Genomic DNA, 20,214 nt, shown 5'->3' on the forward strand with positions numbered 1-20,214 from the left:
ATGGAATGAATAAAATGCCTGTGGCTCAGAGGAGTGGGGTGCCGGCCCCATATGCCGGAGGTGGCAGGTTCAAACCCAGCCCCTGCCAAAAACTGCAAAAAAAAAAAAAAAAAAAAAAAAAAAAAAAAACGCTCAGCCAGGAAAAACTTTTAGTGCTTTTTATTTGTTGAATCATAAAAACATCAGTGGAGAAAGTTGGACCTATATCCATTCAGTGTCTACTTAAATACAACTCACCTTTATCACGAGACCCTCCCTGCTGTTTCATTCTCTTCCTCGAATGTTCTGCCTCCCCTTGCCCCGGCATGCCTCTCTGTGAACTAGAGAATTGTAGCAATCCACCAGTAACATTCATTTCTTATTTCTGCACATCTAGGATGACAGCACGAGCCATAGTGACCACCAAGACCCCATCTCATTAGCTGTGGAAATGGCAGCAGTCAACCACACTATCTTGGCATTGGCCCGACAAGGAGCCAACGAAATCAAGACAGAGGCCCTGGATGATGACTGATCAGGGAGGTGAAACACAACGAGTTAACTTAGTTTAGATGTAGCACCTTAGCAGACTTTTCCTCGGTCCTTAACATGTGTTCTTACAGTATAACTTGCAGTTTCTTGTATGTCAGGTAGCCGTTAGGGTCTTGTTCTGTGAAGATGGCATGGTGCCCTCAGCCTTTGCATATACTCTCTCAGTATTAATTCCCAGTAAATAATAACCAACCAACCAACCTTCCCTCTCCCAGCCCCTGAGGCTAGAAAATCTTGCTGCTCCGTCTTAGCATTCCAAGAAAGTGCTTCCAGGTATTTAGATAGCCCTCAGTTCTCAAATATTAGGCTATGTGTAAAATCTTGGGTACCTTAGATTCATGTAACACTAGTCTGTACCTCCTTTTCCTCCCCCAAGGCTGACAGGAAGCAAGCTGAGGTAGAGTCACGGCATGACAGACCCCACTGGGGAGTATCCACAGAGTCACAGGAACACTAGCATCCCCACCTCGGCGTGAGGAGAATTGATTTCCAGCTGCAATAAGCCGTGCCTCCTTATAGTCACACCGTGGCTAGATTACACTTCTCTGGGTGCTGTGCTAAGAATGTCAATGGAGAAACTTGTTCTTATTCTGGTTGTTGTTAACATGCCTGACACAGATATCCTTTCCTCTCACAAGCTGTGTGACTTAGTAGATAAAAATACTGCCTTCTGCCTTTGGGACCATAATTAAAAACAAAACAAAAAAAAAAGACAAAAAACAAAAATTAAAAAAAAAACAAACCCAGCTTGAGAGCATTGGAAAAAACCATGAGCTGAATGTCTAATGGATGCTAAGTCCAGTTCTCAGAACCACTGTACATTCCACGGCACAGTTACCAGTGCCTGTCTGGAACGTTCCGGAGGCCCTCGTGGAAGTTGCTTTGCCTCCTATCGGTGTTCCTTTTCCCTGCTACCAAAAACAGTCTTTCAAGGATGGAGCGAAGGTCAAAAATAGTGAAATACAGTCTTTTATCCACTAACTGAAGCCCCCTCAGTCTGAGAGGCCGGTAGGGGACAGCACTGGGGTTGTGCTGACTGTCACAGATGCAAATACTTGCCTAAATAGGAGCAGAAAAAAGCAGGGGACATTGGCCACTTACATTGTGGCTATGTGAGACATGACAGGATGTGACTGCTTTGGTGTTCTCTTTACTCTGTCCTTGTAGAGATGTGAAAAGCTATTGCTACAGGCAATTTATTTAATAATTGGAAGCCATATTGATAATGGATGTGGTAATATTTGTAAAGTTTAATCTACTTTAAGTGGCAGTAACTAATGGAATTTTTTTCCTCGATCATATATGTAGCACTTTTGTTACTTTTTAAAGATATTTATATTTGATAAATCTTTTTTTCATTTTGAGAACTCGAAATACCAAACAGTGAACTTGCGTTATAGAGTCACCCTGTGATCACCTTGTCATCTAGTAGCAAAGTGATGAACTATTCATGCATCAAAGAAAATTACATCTGCTGGCCTTGTATGAAAATGATCTCTTGGCATCCCGATTAAGTGACACACTGTCACGGTGGGAAAAGGAAACAGCACAGGGTGCATCTGAGAGAGGCACACTGCTGCGTACTTTCTGCCTCATCCCACCCCCTTTCAGGGTGGAAGGAAGCCTTGTTTCAAGGGGAGCATGGGGCTGGCTATTAAGCGGGGTTTCTTTTTGTCCATTACCTGAAAAGTTACCAAGATGGAAGGTGCCATTTTCTTACCTCTTCATTCCTCCTCCTCTACCAAATGTATTCAACTTCAAACTATCGAGAGAGAGAGAGAGCGAGCCTGACCTCCCTTGGTCTTCCCTTTCTCATTTATGACATACTGAATATCCGCCACTCCTTAACTGGGCTCCTACCAGGTAAGGCACACGCTGACCATATCATCTCCTCATCTGTTAATCCTGCTCACATAAGTGTAGGGAAGAGTCTTTGAGAAGGCATGAAAGTACCGTCTCATACATGTCTGTGACTTTAAAGAACCATTATGCAGGGATTGGTCCTGCTCTTGTCCATGGATTTCGGGACGGGGGGTGGGGGGGGATTGTGTATACTTTTTCCAGCTTCCAAGAATTGAAGTAAAATGGAACAGTCATCTGTTTTACTGTATTACTTGAACCAACAAATTCAAGAGTAGCATTTATTATTCTCAGGAATGACCCCACCCACTCTCCTGCTCCCCTGCTCATATTCTTTCTTGGTTTACTTGACTTACTTCAGTTAGGAAATTGTGGTATCTTTCTTTCCGTTTATTTTGCTTAGAAGAAATATAACATTTTATCTTTCTGTTTTGGTGGAGTTTTGTCTTTTTCTTGGTTGAATCAGAACAAGGAGAGGAAAAACATGCACTCTGACAAGCCACATCACATTATTTATTGTAATTGATAGCTTCTCTGTGATAGGATTGCTAGTATTGTTTGTTCTTGCTGATCTTTTTAAGGGAACAAACTGTTAAGACAGCTGCCATTTCTAAAGAAATTCAGTGATTGGCATAGAAGAGCTAAAAGGTTTCATTGTTTTAAGACCTTTAAGGAAGAAAAAAGCCTTCAGCGAATAAAAGGAGTTCGCATCCTCCAAGAGCAGTACGAGGCCCTAACTGCCGCTGTGGTGAAACTAAAAGAATATTTCCACCAGTGGAAGACAGCCTTGTGTTGGACTCAGTGGGAACAGGAGGAAAGAGTCTTTCGCCCACGACTCTTGTCATCTGAGAAGACCTGTGGCCTACTCTGAAGACCCCACTGCCTTACGTGTTAACTTGCTTTTTCGCCAAGGGTAAGACTTGACTTTTGTTTGGTCTAGATTTAAACCTACCATCAGTTTTCTGTTTGTTACCAGGGTCAATTCTGCTGTCTCTTCCTGACCCCTTTAGTTCTTGGAAATGGCGTATGGCGCTGCCACTGTTAATGTTTCTAATATCTTTGGACAGTAAACTTCTTCCCTAAGCTTTTCCAGGTTTTGGAGGTAGTTTTAAAATAGAAATGCTAAACTGCGCTATTACTGAAGAGGAACGAGCCAGGCTCTTTACAGATCACCTGCTGTCTTCTGGTCACTCTCTCTCCTCTCAGTCCATTCTGAACTTCAGGCCTCAAAGGGCTCTGTCAGCTCTGTTCCTTCCTGATTGAGGAAGACTTTTAAGTGTCTTTTAAATACTGAGTACGGGCAACTGGCCAACAGATATTCATGTAACTTATTTTTTTAAAAGACATTTTAATTCAATTACTGTAGTCAGGGGGGTAAAGCTTCCCACCCTTTAAAAAAACACCTTACAAAGGGAACTTTTAAAGATGGATCACGTTAAGGAGATGTCTGCCTTCCATCTATTGATAATCCCAGCATCAAGTGAAGGCCAGTACGGACCGTCTAGTGGCATTCAGTGCCAAGTAGACATCTTGGTTTGTGATGTTAGAGTGCCCCTTAAGCCTGTTTTCTTGGCAGTCTCAATCCTCTTAAGTGGTTGATAAGTATAGTTACCTTCCACCTCACAGTGGACACTAGCCATTCAGTCGGATAACCCCACATCCACATTCCCGTGGCCCTTTACAGAAGGGGGCAGGAGGCACCCCCCACGCATAGGTACCTTTCACCCCAGCTTAGTAGGTGTGACCACCTAGAAAAGACTTGAGGAAAATCATTAATACTGGAATATATAAATTTAGCATTATACTACTTCCTGGTATATTTATGATGACTGTTCAGTAATCAGCAACTCCTGTGGGTCCAGATATCCAGTTTTATTTTTACCTCAAAGGGAGTAACTATGAAGAATCAGTTTCATTTCTCCCTGTCTGGCCTTTGTCTTTAAGAAACGTTGGCTTTAGAAATTTTTCCCTTCGATACCACCAGGTACCAATGCACTCTTATTTAAATCAGGAATCTCCAGGCTCTTCTTGTCTGTGAACAGTTCCCACCATCTTCGTCTGTCCTTCTCTTGAGCTGACTTCTTGCTGAGTTTTTTTTTTATCCTGCTACACCAGGCAGTAGGTGGGTGTATCCACCTTGTAACACAAACACTCCCTCCTGTCTTGACCAGATACATTATTCCCGCCCACAACTGTGGAAATAGCCCCACCACCCCACCATTAAAATGTGAACTTTCAGTCCTTAATTCTCTTTTATCTTGAGAAAGGTTTGGTTAGAAGCAATCTTCCTGTGTAACTCGTGGCTCTGCCTTTTAAAATGCTTTTTGTCTTTTGTTGTTCTGAGAACACCCAGAGTATTTTCTCCCCAGTGAGTCTCAACAGATTCTTAGGCAATAATTTTCTTCATTGTTGATGACCTTACAGTCCTGACCCTCCCTGTTGTACATTGGTTTCTGTGTTAATTTGTGTGATTTAAATCTTATGTAGGAATGCTGACAGATTTTGTCACTGTGTTGTGATTATTAGTGATGCTTTACTACTGTATTCACTGGGGCTGTGTTGAGACCAGCCAAATCATTTATAGCTTTACTGAGCCAGATTTATTTTTCAAGATTTCCCAAGTGAAAGTTGGGTACCTTGTCTTGGGGGAGGGTGTGGGGTAGTGGACGCACTGGGGTGAGGGTGGGAATTACACATATAAAGCATTCCCTTTTTTGTGTACTCTTTTGAATAGCAAGGAAGGTCACTCAGGATTTGGGGATCAAGTTGTCAGCCATCCTGGATTTGACAGATTAAGCTGAAAGCCATCTCTTTTCTTCCCTTCCACATTGTCCAAAGTAAAGGTATCGCTGCCTAATGAGAGTGGAAGGCTGTCCCGCGGAGGCACCTGTGACCACCAGGTCATCTGAGGGTTTCACGGTAGCATCTGTCAGAACAGGGCCCCATCTTCTGTAGTGTGGTACTCTACGTTATGTACTCTTGGTTTCAAACAAGACTCTCACTTAAGAAGACAGATGCCCTTACCATGTGCAGAGAACTACCCAACTAAGTTAGTAGGAAAGGCTATTCTTAATTCTATTTATAGATTGAAAGCGAAAAGCTGCTGCTCTTGTGATCTTGCAGGGCCAGTGGTTGACTCACTTTTCTCTGAAATGCAACTTTGTTCCTATCTGTGTACTTCCAGTAGCTGGAAGCTTGTGAACCGGAAAAGTTTCCATATTAGTTTCATTATTCTTTCTTGGTAGGGATGAGAAAAAGCAGCAAAAAGAAATCTAATGATTCAACAAATCCTGTCTCCTCTAACACTGGTTTTCTTTTGTGATCAAGAGGTTAAGAAATAGGGAAGAGAGGAAGAGAACTGGCTGTTTCCCCCTTTGTCTTGACACACATAAGAATCCCAACTTTTCTATTGTTCCTCCTATGGCATTGGGGCAGAACTAGATCTAGTTGACCCATTCAAGTGAATCTGCTGGACAGTAGACCACATACACGCGTTATCTCACTGGCCAGCACTCTGTCACCACCAAGAGGCTCCATCTGCAAGGGGAGCTTTCCTTCTCTTCTCTTGTGCCCCTGGTTATGTGGCAGGTTTCGGATTGGTTGGGCCCAGTTGGGGTACAGGCCCCTCATGCAGCAGGAGGCACGTGGACAACAGCTTGGCTCACACTCGGGAAATCTCAGGACACTGGCTCCCTTGACTCCATTTTCATTTTCTTTTAAATAAGAGCGGCTCTAGACAGCCATAATTAACTCTCAGATTCACATTGGTGTGCTGTGATCAAATGAAGCTTTGGCTGAATCTTTTCAAATCGTAACCATGGTAATTGAGGGGGGTGGCACAGAATGAATATATAAAAATATAATGGCAATTGTTCTGAATGACTGAGTGTCCTCCTGACATGTAATTAGCTGTTTTAGCAGGATGCAGATTGGCATGGTCATAATTAAAAGGATTTCTGTCCTTTATGTGATTGGAAATGGTAGAGCTCCCCTCCCCTGTTCTCTTTTAGCACTAATGCTCCCGAGAACATTTGGAACAGCAACTCAGTAAACTAAAATAATGATATGGTACTCATGTTCTCCCTCAGTGAAAGAGAAGGATTTGGAGTTATTTCAACTTGAAAACGGAAGCTTTGCTTATTGTTCCCATTTGACTCCTAAATTATTGGAAGCCTCAATCACATCCCGTTTCGACCTGCTCTACCTTTGGCAGAAACCCCAATCAGAATCCTAAATGTGGTGAACCTCGGACGGGCCTCCAGCCCACCAGCTCGGAGACTTTGCTGACGTAACTTGAGGACATTTGCTGCATACTGAGCCCTTTCCTTGGTTGCCTGATACTTCCATTGGCATCACCGTCGGGAAGTATTTATCAGACAGGAGTTTGTGGAGTTGGATAGGGTTTTCCCCCATGACACTTAGTTACCAGCCGCCGTGTGTCAGGCGCCTTTGCCGTCCTGAGTCTCGTCACTGTCCTGTTGTGTGAGCACATGGTCTCACTGCCACAGCCTCATTCCCTCTCACTCTTGCTTTCGGTCCCATGATAGGGTCCCCTTACTCTTCTCATCCTATGGTGTCACTTTGGATCGGAGCTACTGAGTCACCAGCTAGCCTTTCTCTAGATTATGGCTTGGGGTTTTTTTCCCCATCACTTTATTGGATAAAGACAGAAGTCTTTATTTATCCAATTGTATAATCAAGAGTGAGTCCACAAGAACACCAGCACCCAGTGTAGTGCCACATGGCCTTTCAGAAGCTGTTTCAGGCCGGAACACTCCAGGATTGGTTGGTAGCCACTACAGAAAATAAAGCTCTGGCTTTTTCCCATGTACAAGTCTTCCCCCCTCCATACATCAGAAGGAGCCCTGACCTGGGTGGAATGCTAGTTACAGCTGTCCTCTCCCCACCCTGACAATTTAGGGAAAGGTTCTTAATGCCTTCAGGGTTTTTTTGTTTTGCTCCCCTAAAATTACCTACGATGAAATGTATAGTAGTTGTGCTGGGTCTCGAAAAAAATCTTGAAAGATTTTTATTCATGTTTCTCCTCCTGTGCAGCACCCCCGGGCACCCCTTCAGTCACCGAGACTGTGTCTTAGGGAGGGAACCCGTCGGTCTTTATGACAACGGGAATGACTAGAGACTCGTGACCCCAAAGAGTAGAGCATCCCTGTTCTTCATTCCTAGTTGCTGAAAGAGAACTATTTCCATTTAAAATTTAGAATCTGTCTTAAAATTAGAGATTCTGAGAGCTGACGAGATGAGTCTAATTCTGTGATTTGTGAGACATGCATTAAAACAGCCGGCAGAACATTCTGATCTGCTAACATTCAGAGGAAATAGAATTACCACCACAGTTAAAACCTTCCACGTAATCTGTCTTAGGGATCAAAGTATTAGAAATGCTACTTCAGGGATGGTATACTTAAAAAGAACTGGAGTTAGACATTTCCCTCCCCAGAGGCCACTTGGGGGTGATTCAAAAAACCCTGTACCATATATTCCTTTGCCACCAGCAGCCTCACCCCTTCCTCTAGTGAAAAAGGAACCTTACAAAGAAATCTTTGTCTTGTTATCTACTAAAAATAGGCAGTGTTTAAACATGCAATAAGTAATTTTTGGAAGCAAACGTCAGAAATTATTCTTGTAAGAACTAAAGATGTCACCTTTCTACAACATATTACCCCAAGAGACAGACACACAGACGTCCCGCTGGTGCCGAGCTGCCTGCTGAGCACGTGGAGGTTCACAGGCCTGACACCAAGCAACCCCCCAACCGCAGCCAGGCAGGTCTCTAGAGGATTCTACTTTGTTTCATTTTCTTATGGGACAGCGATGGCCCCACAGTCATATTGCCACCACCTCTGAAACTAGACCAGTGCTCCCGTGAGGTTCTAGACCTCACCCCACAGGCTGAGCCCTTCCCCTAATCTCCCCCCGGTCCAGGACAGGAGCACAGTGAGGCTTCAAGGGAACTAGACTCTACGGCACTTCTTGCCTGCGGTTCAGTTAATAAAAGCAGAGAACATGAACATCTTTGGCACATCTTATCTTTTGCTCTATTCAACTCTTCTAGTATTTTCTTAGCGCAGATTACTCTTCTATATCCTGCTGTGGTCAGGGGCTTGGTTTTCTGGAACTGCATGAGTGTCTGCCCTGGCTCAGGCCCTCCTTGGGTCCCCGGGAACCCTACTTGGCCAGTGAATAGCAGTTGTGCATGGAGACAAATCCACATTTGGGCTGAGCTGAGATCCCTCTGCCATCTAGGATGCGGCACAGCAGGGAGCTTCCTCGGGGGAGGCTGGTGCTTGTCCCGCCACTGCTCACGTGGCGGCTCAGGGACTGCTGGTCAGGGACACGGGCTCCACACTGACCTGGCTCCACGGAAATTCTCTTCCTTCTCTCCTCCCCTTTCTTCTCTTCTCTTTGCAAAAATAAGTGGTTCTCATCGGGGTTGGTTTTGTCACCATCTCTCTCCACATCTGTTCTCACGCCAGAGGCCTCCTTGGAGCCCGAGAGTGAACCCCAGCTCAGGAGCCTCTGGGAGAGCCCCCCCATATTGTTACATGAGTCTCTGATGGAGCTTTATTATCCAGCTCCTCCCACAAAACTTAATTTCAAGGGGAAAAGGTATGTGTGTCTTTCATCTTGGAACCGGTCCTGATTTTGTGCCACTGGCGTTTAGGAACGGGGGCCTTGCTTCATTTGTCCCTGGGAAGGAGCACTCACCTGTGTTTGTGGCAGCAAGTCACAGACCTCCTGTTTCAAGGTTCTTTCTTTAGGATTTTTTCAACTGCAACTAAATTTCAGTCTTGTTTTATGGCTTTCTTTGCACACAGAAACCTGTTTTTTGCTTTACTTGAACAGCCCTGCATAAACTCGTGAGCATCATTTTTCCACTTCATTATTTACTGGAGCTATAAAACAGGACAAGAGAATTACATTAATGCTGTATTAATGTAAACAGCAGCCACTCTGGTGATAGTACATTGGACTTGTTTCTACGCCGAATTTGTGCAGGAAGTGCCCACATTGCTTAGAGTGGGGGTCTGCACAAAGCTGAGGGTGCTCAGCTGTGGGCGCTTTCAAGAAACATTGTTAAGATTTGCCTTGAAAACTACATTCCACTGTATTAGAATCAATGTACCCCTCAATCCTGCACCTCTGAAATGGGCACCACAAAACCAAAGCCAAAGTTCGGAAGGGGGTGTATAGTGCTTTTTTCTTTCCAAGCATTAGGAGCTCTGGCAAGGCTTCTCCTTACTGCTCTTCAGTTTTGCCAGAAAAACTCTGTGAAGGGCCTCTCTTCTCCTAGTAGCTTGTTCACGTTGACCCGAGAAAGCAAGTCCGTGTGGTGTGCGCCTCCCCAGCCCCACAGCGGCATCTGGAGCAGGCCTGCCTGGGCCTCCCCAGACCTGCACTTGCCCACTGTCTTGCTGGGCTGCGGCACACAGACCTGGAAAGGTCTCTCTGCTGGGCCCCACCCCTAGCTGCTGCGCCATCACAACACTGGTTTCTTCAGACTCACCCTGACTGCGAGGTAGGATGCTCTCCCTGCCGAAGATGCCTCCCCTGGAAGAGCCCGCAGCCTTCTCTGATTTCCCCATGGGCTCACCCCCTGTCTACGGCCATGGTCATGTTGGATATGCAGTACCTGTCAAGGATAAATTTTTATTTATGTTTTTTAAGTGCCTAAGCAAGTCACAGACCTCTGGAACTTGCCAGAGACTGGGCCTGTGCCCTCTCCCTCTCCACCCTGCACTTAGCTCTCTCGGGTGGGCACCGGGTGGCTACCCCTCTCCAGGGTCCCTGGGGTTCTGCAGGCAGAACCGCCGCAAGGTGAGCAAGCAGGAGGGATCTCTTCACGGCCATGTCAGGCTGGCTTTGTCACTGTTCTCCAGTGTTTCTTTTTTTAGAGGTGTTTCTGTTTGTGTGGTCATGGTCTTGGTTCACAGAGCAGTTTAAGAGTCTGCTTAGCTAAGTCTCAGTAGCTACTCAGTTAAGACGACAGTAGAGCAAGACAGCCTCAGAGCAGCATTCTGTCTCTGTTGGCGTCAAATCATCAGAGTGAGTTAGTGAACACGCTGGCTGATTCATTTGCCATCGTGAGTCTCTGGAATCCTGGCCGCACTTCTGTGTCCTCTTCCTGGAGTGGAGGGAGCAGGGCGTCTGCTCACAGCGGCTCGGAAAGGCTGTCAGCAGTAGGGCGTTAAGCAAGATCGAAAGTGTGTTTTTGAAAATGAATGTGAGAGTACTTGTTTGCTTCTTTTTAAAAGTAATTTAATTCTGACCTAAATACGGGGCCTTTATTATGTGGTGGGTGTACACAGATTATTTTGTGACCACACTATGTTCAGATCACATCACTAAGCAGCACTCAGTTGATTTGTTGGTGCGTTAAAAGGTTTTGCAAAATGGAACAATCCAAACCCAGGCACTTTATTTTCATTAATCATCCAGCATTTTTGTTCAGACAACGTGATATGGGTATTCACATCTGACAGTGGGCAGACCTACCAGGAGCATTTGGACTTGGGTGAGCAGAGGGGGGCGACTGCTGTGGGAGGACGAGCGTGAGGCTCTTCCCAGCGCACTACCGCGTGTCTGTCACTTAGCCTGGCTGTGACTGAAGAGGTGAATGTGAGGAGAGCAGCGCACTAGGAGAACGCAGGGAGGGGCACGAAGGGCCCGGTTCCTTCTCGCTTAGCTGGACTTGAACACTGCAGCAAGCCAGAGCAGAGTGCTGGGGTTCCACTTTTGAAAGACGGGTTCACTGCCAGGGTGGAAACTAGCTGGCGCAGTAAGATCTAAAATGGAAAGCAAGTGGAACGGTCAGGTCACATACCATGGCCCAGATGCCTTGGGATTGTCTGAAGTTACTTAGCATCCACCAAATATTGGCGTCTCTGAGACGGACGTGTGGGACCCCTGCCCGACTGGCATGGGAGCAGAGAGCCCCTCCCTGCCGTGTGTCTTGGTCTGTTTCCCCTTGGTGTCTCCTCTGGTCTCTGTCCCCCATCTTGTGTACCATGTGTCCCTGAGGGCGAGTCACACCTGTGTCTAGAGTCTGCTGTAGGTGTCCAGTCTACCTCAAGGGGTCATCATGGTCAGCTCTGTCCACATGGAATCCTCCGTCCATTGCCACACACACTGGAATGTATCCCCTGCCCTTCAATAACCCCCGACCCCATCTTTCCTATAATCACCACAAACTCCTAGTGCAAATTGGATGCTGCTTTAAATGTGAAAACAATTGTTCAAAAGCTATAAAACCTGAATGAAAGCTAAAGCTGAATTTATAAGCCTTGTTGCATATGAGCCAAAAGTGCAAAAAGCTCTATATAATGAACTAACCTGCCACTCGTATAAATATAAATATATATAAATATATTAAAATCAGACTGTTCTACAAAATTGTGTATTTGTATTTTTGTGTACGTACAATTTTCTGCTAAGCAGAAGGAGGATGTAGTATAGGATGCTGTGAGAAGAGATTTGGTTTAATCCTATTTCTTTGTTACTTATTTTTGTTAACATCAGATGCCTGTCTTTGTCTTATATGTATATGACACTGTTTGGAAAGCTGCAGTATCTCTCTCCCTTAGGTCCAGAGTCCATTAGAGAGTTGGCCACTCGACACAGAAAAGCAAACAGTTTGGTCCTGTCCACCCTGAGGGGACCCGGAGCTACTTCCTGGTGAGGGAAACAGCTCCCCCGCTTCGTGCCAGTCACTGTATTTTGACTTCCTCCTGGGAAGCAAAATTCCACTTCTAGAAATCAACTAAAACAAAAGATTATGAGATCTCCCTGTTACAGAGTGTCCCCTGGGCCCACCAGGAAGGGACACAGGAGATCTCTAAACTCTGGCCAAGAAATAAGAGATCCTGTTCCTGAGTTTGTGCTGACAGCAGCAGGGCTGTGCCTGACCTGTGGTGCCAGCTTGTTGGCTGTCCCTGGGTCCGTCTCCCTCAGAGTAGTTGCTGCCTTTCTTCAGATCAGGTTACCAAAATGCCTCCCTCTGCTGAGCTGCTGACGCTTTATCTCCCAGGTCTCCAGCCCCAGTGACCTGGAGCATCTCAGAACCCACTTTGCAGGTGCTAATCACAAGAAGGGGTTAAAGTGGCTGCCAGGAGTGGCCAGAAACCAACCAATGGGAGGCCAGGCCAAAAGACGCTCTGGGTCCGGAGCTGGCAGGAAGCTTCTCTAAGGAGAGGGATACTGCACCTTCCCCTGTAGGACTCATATTTATAACAGTGTGTAACGACTGTAGCAAAAAGCCCTTGTTTCTAGATGTAAATGGTCAAAGAAACAAGGGCTCTATCGTATTGATTAAAATAGTTGAGATGAGTCCTGTATCATTGTATCTCCTATTCTGGATTAGTGCCTTTTGGACAGTAGACTGTTCTGTAATTAAAATGTAGTATACTGCTTTTTTGTACAGTTTTGTTTTAATAAAACTTTTTTTTAATTTGTGTTTATTTTAGTATTGTACCTATTAGAGAATAAAATGTATAACTGAACCAAGCTTGGCTGGGATTCTTTGCATCAGAACAGTCACTGGGCGGTGCCCGATACTACCTACCGAAGGGACGCGAGTGTTCTGTTTTGAACATTAGTCCCGAGGACACTTGGAAAGGGTCACACAGTTAGATACCACCTGGCTACAGGAGGGAGGCTGGGGTCAGCCAGCACCTGCACCCATTTGCTGCCCACCTCAGCCTCTGCCACAGGCCCACCTCAGGTCCTGTGTCCTCCCCCTGCACTTTATAGGGCTGACTTCCGCAAGCACCGCTGGCTGCAGTGCCCTCCCGTGCACCCCAAGGTGCCACAGGGTCACCCCGTTGTGGAACTCACCCAGAATGGCTTGCTTCTGTTGGACTGCACACTCCTTGAGGCCAGGCACAGGATCCGTATGCAAACATTCCTCCAGTGACTGAGTGAATAAGTTAAATGTGACGTCCACTAAAGCCCATGTCCGAGCCCGAGCAACTGTAGAAACCCCACAGCCTTATGCAAACAAAAGACATCTCATTGAGTTGCAGGGGAGGAACAGCTTGAAAAATACCATCAATTCTGCTTTGAGATTCCTGCCTCATTCAGAGCAGGGCAACTCCTGGCTGCCAAATTTCTGTCATTATTTGGCAGCGCTTATCTCTGAGAACAACTCTTCTGCACTTATGAATATAAACAAGTCCTGATGGATGACCACCTCCAGTCAGGCCTCTGAACGCCTGCAGCATTTGCAAGTGTATTTTATATCAGACAAGGACCAAGTGGATCATGGCACAGGGAAGAAAACAAAAGCTGTGTACAGGGCACAATCCAGCCTCCATCCATGTGGGAATGTACGCCAGCTGCCCCCGTCCCTTGCAGGTGCTGGGCTGTGGTCCCTTGGCAGTGAGTGGGACTCTACAGGCATATCAAGGAAGCCTGGTCATCCTCCCCAGCTCAAAGGCTGCCCTTGCCACTCAGTAGTGGTCCATACCCATGCTGGGCACACAGCTGGACAGATGGCAGTCAGGGCACAGCAAAACCAACACCAGGTTCCACTGCCCTCAAGGATAGGGGCCCTGGCTCCTGCCATCTGGCCACAACCACAATCCTCTCTTGTTGGAACACATTGTTCTAGAACCTTCTGGTACCATACAGTGGAAAGGTGGGGAGGTCCCGTGTGCAGATAGTCATGCAGGTCAGGGTTAGAGAACACAGCCCTGCCTGAGGGCTGGGACCAGAAGCTCCAATGACCTGGGCTCTAAGGCCCCCAGAAAATTCCTATTGGCTCAGAGCTTCTGCCAAGAGGATGATGTCTAAATAAGGGTAAAAGGCGGGCCAAGGGGCCAGCAGGGCCACAATGGCTTCTTCAGTCCAAATAATGAACAGCTCAGCCTCTGGGCAGCGCAGAACCCCCCCATCCTCTCTGAGAACAAGATCATACCATGACGGGGGTGGGGGAGATGGTCTCCAATGAGCCCCCAAACCCCAATGTCAGAGTGGGGAAGGAGGAACAGCAAGACATTCCCAGACATAGGCAAGAAATCACCTGGTTTTATTTAGAAGCTGTTGGTCATCTGACGGAGAGGCATATATGGTACAAAATTACAGTAGTTTAGTTCTTTATACAAATCATTAAAGTCTTTACAATTCATTACAGGTCTTTGGATTTTTGAACTCTCATTTAATGTGTAACGAATCAATATAACCCCAGAATCAAAGTCACTTCTGTATACGTGAACCCATCACATTTACAAAAGAAGTCCACATACCGAGACGTCCCAAGACCCTCCTGATACCATTAACGTCATCAGCCCACCAGGAAGGCAGACTTTGTAAGAGAAAGACGCCTTTGGGTACGATCAGCTGGTGTTGGGTGTGAAGCACAGGTCAAGGGCCAGTCCCCAGGACGGAGGCACGACAGCCGGGCACTCCCGTCCAGGTGGCCTGGGAGCCAGTCACAAGGAGGACCAACTCAACACCCCCTGGCACACAGGCAGGCCTCGGACAGGCAGGGCGAGACTCAGCAGGGAGAGGAAACACCCATGACTTCCTGTTTCCCACACAGGGAACTTTAAGGCAGGAGGAGGAGATGCCAGGAGCAGCAGGGCCACACACCTAAGCTCGTCAGCAGTCATGTCCCCCGCTCAGTCCTCTCACAGAACACACATGCCCCACCTGGTGGGCCCCCAAACCCTCCCTCTCCTCACTGGTGCCCTCCTGCTCCCCCAATCAGGCCTGGGCACCAGGGACACCAGTTGCCCACTTCTTGCCCTCCACTACCCAATGCAGTCCCCAGGTGAAGGGGCCTTTCTACCCTTGTGGCCTGTGTCCTTCCGAAAGGCCTGAGGGCCACATGCGTGGCCAGGCAAGTTAGGAGGCCATTCTCCAACATGTCCTGCGGTTATCTAGCAGAGGAAGGCTGGGGTAGATCCCAGCTGCCCAAGAGGGGTAGTGGATGGTGACAGTGACACCACACACATTTTGACAGAGTACTTGGGTCACTGCCTCTTTCCAGCCCTAAGGGTCATGCAGGTCGCAGTGCAGGAGAAAAGGCAAGACAGCAGCCCGCTGCACCCCTGCCAGACCCCCTCCTGCTGTGCTGCCCTGCAGGAGGCTGCCCTGCCTGTCCTCATGGGTCAGGGACATCTGCGGGGTCAGAGCTGATAGGACACCAGGGGCAGGATAGCAGCCCGCCACACCCCTGCCAGACCTGCTCCTGCTGTGCTGCTCTCCGGGAAGCTGCCCCACCTGTCCTCGTGGGTCAGGGACATCTGTGGGGTCAGAGCTGATAGGACACCAGGGTAGCACCATCCCAGGCTGAGCTGGGGCAGGCTCCCCCGTGTCTGGCCCTGCAGCTGGGGACAGACAGGGACGCCCACGCCTAGCCAGGTACTGTGCAGCACACGGGGGTGCCCAAGGCAGCTGTGAGGGGCCCACCAAGGAAACCACCCCTCCCAGCAGCAGCCAGGGCCAACCTCTGGCTGGATGCTGGACAAAAAGGTCTCAAGTATGGACTCACGACACTCAGCAGGGGCTTCTGTCTGTTCCCAAGCTAGGCAGGGGCTGCATGCAGGTGGCCAGAGGACGCTGCAATGTTCTCAGGAGCCACCAGGGAGGCAGCCCCCGCCAGAGACAGAGAGCCCCCAGTCCTCCTCCAGAGGAGGTGACAGAGGAGCGCCAAGTCCCCAGAGAACTAGAAACTCCTCAACAAAGCTTTGTAAGTGTTGTTCCAACGTAAGGACCAGAAACGGGTACCAAGAGCGGCCACGCAAATCCTCATCTGGGTCCTGTCCCCCTCTGAAGACCGTCAGTTTGTGTCTACTGCCAGACTCCTCCTGACTTCCACACACACCCAGTGACCGGGCCCAGAAGCGCCCCAGCAAGGAGGTGGGGGGGGGGGTGCCCTGGGTGCTTCCGGCTGTGCAGCCAGCACCACGGGGGGCCTGGGCAAGGTTGCTGCAGGCTCCCCCCCACCCCCCAAAGCCCCTGCTCAAACCTCATCCCCCAGGCGTAGCCACGGGGTCAGGGCTTAGGAATTGGTGAGAAGCTAAACCAGACTAAGCACCTTCCCAGAAACCACAATTGCACAAAATAAGGAAATAAATGCCTCTAACTTACTTTGTCACTGACTACAGAAGCACAACACAATTCCCCAAGCATTCGCCCATCCCAGTTAGAGCAGGTGCACCTGGGCCGAGCAGCAGGAGGGCTTCACCCTCAAGCTGCCCCGGAACAGCCCCGGGCTGAGAAGACAGAGGCCAGGGACGCCCAGGCAGACGATTGTGGCTTGCAAGTGATTTCAGATTTTGAAAAAATAAATATAAATAAATATTCCAAGCATTCTATTAAGGAACTAAATGGCTACTAGGTAAGACTTTGCAAGTGTAAAGACATTAGAACACCCATGAAGAAACTCTAAGAAACCCTGTCAGAGCAGCGTGGCAGGAAGGCTCCCCCTCCTCGGGCACAGGACTGTGGCCTGGGGCCTCGGGAGGCCAGAGGCACTTAGGGGACCATCACTGGTGTGGGAAGCAGGGGGTCTCCAGGCACCTGCCAGGATGTCAGGGTGGGCGTGCCACCTGGCAGGGGAAAAAAGGCACTAGTTAGGTTAGAGTTTAAATTAAGACATTCCTGGGGTCACCAGAATAGACAAAAGGGAAAGAGCAACAAGAACCCCAGCTGGGAGGCTCAGGCACAGGCCTGAGGAGAAGTGGCAGGGGTCGCGCCACCCGGGGCCTCACTCCCACAATCCCACGACCTCTGAGGGTGCCTAGGACCTGCGACCCCCACTGGGGAGGCCGAGGTGCCCCCTCATCTCCCAGGTAGAGAACAAACAAAGCTTCCAGAGGCCCAGGGAAGAAAGACAAAGTAGGGGTCACCAGCCCTGTAATGTGCAGAAAGCATCCACCACTCAGCACCCGGGGGGCTGGGGGCGTCCCACACCCGGGGCTGTCACCTTTGAGCTCCAGCCATGCTCCTGCAGCAGCAGGCTCAGCTGGCCCATGATTTCCGGTTCTCAGGGTTCTTGTGGCTCCTGTCGGCCTTGGCCAGCGCAGCTGTCAGCGAGGCCAGGTTGGTGGCAGAGCCAGAAAGGGTGGCACCCCGGCGGGCCTCGGGGGCACCCTGTTGCCTGACCCCCGCACTGCGCCTCCTCCCGGTGCCCGTGGCCCTGCGTACCCTGCCGGGCCTTACCAGCAGCCCGTAGCCAGGGCTGCACTTGAAGTACTGCTTCCCGCCAATGGAGCCATCGTTCTTACCTACAGGGGGAAGGAAGACATCACAGTGATGTGGAGACCAGCACACTCTGCCCCACCCGCACCTCCCTCTCCTTGGCAGACCAGACTGCCACCTCCCGACACCGCCAGATGGTTCCACAGACCCCGCCCCACTATCCAGCAGGCACCAAATCTGGCCAGTACACAGGGTGACCGTCTCCTATAACAGCAAGCAATGGTCACCAGGGATGGACCTCCCCGCCAAGTCCTGCAGTCCCAGTAATTTATTTATTTATTTATTTATTTTTAAGAGACAGAGTCTTACTTTGTTGCCCTTGGTAGAGTGCCATGGTGTCACAGCTCACAGCAACCTCCAGCTCATGGGCTTAGGAGATTCTCTTGCCTCAACCTCCCGAGTAGCTGGGACTACAGGCGCCGGCCACAAGGCCCAGCTAATTTTTTGTTACCGTTTTGCCAGCCCCGGATTTGACCCACCACCCTCGGTATACGGAGCCAGCGCCCTACTCACTGAGCCACAGGCGCCACCCCTACAGTCCCAGTTATGAGGTAACAGGCCCCAACAAGCAGAAGCCCAGGTCAGATCCTCTCCCACCTAGTGACCCAAACCTCATCCCAGGATGGAAGGTGCTGGGAAAATGACTTTTTTCTTAATCTAATAAATGGAAACCAGCAAAGCTGCCCAATTGTGGCAAGTCATATGCCACCTTGGTGCATCAAGAAGGTAATGAAGGGCTTCTTCTGTAAAGACAAACAGGAGATGCTTTAAGGGAAGCTCTGATGAGACACTGACTGAGTGTGGAGGGCAGGGGAAACTGAAGGGAAAAGGCCACTGCCACCAAGAGGGTCATCACGAGTCATCTGTGCTCCATGTCCTGGCCAGGCCCTCCGCCTCACTCCACAAGGGCCTGGCTGCTCCACCAACTACACCAACGGCCCAGGGGTCAAGCCCCTCAGGACACAGTCCTCTCCCAGTCAGGGACACCCCCTCCTTCCTGCCTCACCCCCATCTGGGCTGCCCTGTCTACCTGCTTGAGGGCCCGGGGCGCACTGGCTGTGGCTCAGTCGGGAACATGAGCCCTACAGCCTCATGGATACGCCTCCACCTGCAAGCTCTCCAACCCTCTCACGTGTCCAGAACACAGCTCGAGATGCCACCCCTTTGCACGCGGCCACTGGGCTTCTCCTACTCAGCCAGTGGCACCATCATCTCCCTGCTGCTCTCGCCATTCAGATGTGATCCTTGAGGCTTTCCACGGGGTTGGAATGTCCCGTGTCTGACCCTGAGCCCTGCTGGCTGCACCCTCCCATCTCCCCCACCTCCGACCACCCATCTCCACCCTACAACTGCTACCGGCCGGGCCACTTAGGGTCTCTGCCTGGACCTGCGGCAGCCCTCCTGCCTCCACTCTGCCCCTTGCTCCATTCTCCACCAAGGTGAGCTCTGCCACAAAAGCCAACACTTCCCACACTCGGGGAGCCAGGGCCCCACCCTCTCCTCCACAGCGTGATTGCCTCTGCCTCCCTGAAGGTTGTTTAAGGCACTCCCCACACCCACCATTTTATTTATTCTACCCTCAACCCCATTTTATTTATTTTCCTCATAGCATTTATTACCAAAAATTTTTATTGTTTTTTTGGTAACATTTTACTGGTGGAAGCAAAAGTCCAGTTCAATCAAGGACTGTCTTGCTCGCCAAGGTATTCTGGAATCTAAGATAGTAACCGGAACACAGTAGGTGCTTAATGATTGCTTGTTGGAGGAATTAAATTGCTGGCTAATCTTCCTTTAATCGTTGAGTTCAACTGCAGACATAAACTCGCTTCCAAATTCCCCTTTTCATTTCAGCAGAAATGGATTTAGGACATTTTTCCAGCCCGTACTACATTAATCTGCTAGAACCACTTCCAATTCAAACTATTCTTCTGACAAATTATTTTTAAAGACATTGAGTGACTTCACAGCTAGGCTTAGAAGCCAGAGACAGAGGGGTCAGGGCACAGCCAGGGCAGCAGCGTGTAGCCTCCCTTGGGCTTAGGCTCAGGCCACTAACCACAACAACACACAGCAAATGTGGACTGAGTGTCCACAAGGAGACCAAGGAGACTCCTCTCGTGTGGTGGAGTCTGAGTCTAGTCCCTTCCTGCAGGGCACAAACAGGTGACAGAACAGCTCAGGGCTGCTGTGAGCCCGACTTCCAGATGCACCACCGTGCCCCTGTTGTCTCCAGACCTGGGCTTCATAAAGCGCTCCCTTCGTGGTGGGACCAAGGAGGGGCCCTCACTGCCTTCTCACTCTTCCTCATCTCCCTTCTCCTCAACAGGGGCACCGACCAGGCGACACGCCAGCCCTGAGGCCCTTACACACTGCTGGCAGAAGGGAAAATGGGGCAGCTACTTAAGAAAACAGTCTGGCAATCCCCAAAACGGTAGGCTGGCTCAGCACCCACAGCTCAGTGCTCAGGGTGCCGGACACACACATCAGGGCTGCTGGGTTTGAACCCAGCCTGGCCTGCTAAACAATGACAACTACAACAATAACAACAAACGAAAACAAAAACCCGACAGGCCAACGTTCACAGGAGCATTATTCTCAACA

General features: G+C 49.1%; 2 protein-coding genes across 13 annotated transcripts in view; one reads left to right on the plus strand and one right to left on the minus strand.

Moving 5' to 3' along the window:
- Positions 1–12,908, plus strand: part of HMBOX1 (homeobox containing 1) — a 152,766-nt gene extending 139,858 nt beyond the window's left edge. For 6 of the 9 annotated variants that reach the window (XM_053578433.1, XM_053578436.1, XM_053578434.1 and 3 more), the window contains one exon: positions 377–12,908. In XM_053578433.1, coding sequence (XP_053434408.1) covers positions 377–514 — 138 coding nt within the window. In that variant the 3' untranslated portion in view covers positions 515–12,908. The remainder of the gene's footprint in view (positions 1–376) is intronic. The other 3 variants (XM_053578440.1, XM_053578441.1, XM_053578442.1) reach the window with 1 other exon arrangement.
- Positions 12,909–14,413: 1,505 nt separating this feature from the next.
- KIF13B (kinesin family member 13B) overlaps positions 14,414–20,214 on the minus strand; it is a 166,105-nt gene continuing 160,304 nt past the window's right edge. For 3 of the 4 annotated variants that reach the window (XM_053578417.1, XM_053578418.1, XM_053578415.1), the window contains one exon: positions 14,414–17,639. In XM_053578417.1, coding sequence (XP_053434392.1) covers positions 17,374–17,639 — 266 coding nt within the window. In that variant the 3' untranslated portion in view covers positions 14,414–17,373. The remainder of the gene's footprint in view (positions 17,640–20,214) is intronic. The other variant, XM_053578416.1, reaches the window with a different exon arrangement.

The sequence above is a fragment of the Nycticebus coucang genome, chromosome 24, assembly GCF_027406575.1.
Source record: "Nycticebus coucang isolate mNycCou1 chromosome 24, mNycCou1.pri, whole genome shotgun sequence".
Taxonomy (NCBI): domain Eukaryota; kingdom Metazoa; phylum Chordata; class Mammalia; order Primates; family Lorisidae; genus Nycticebus; species Nycticebus coucang.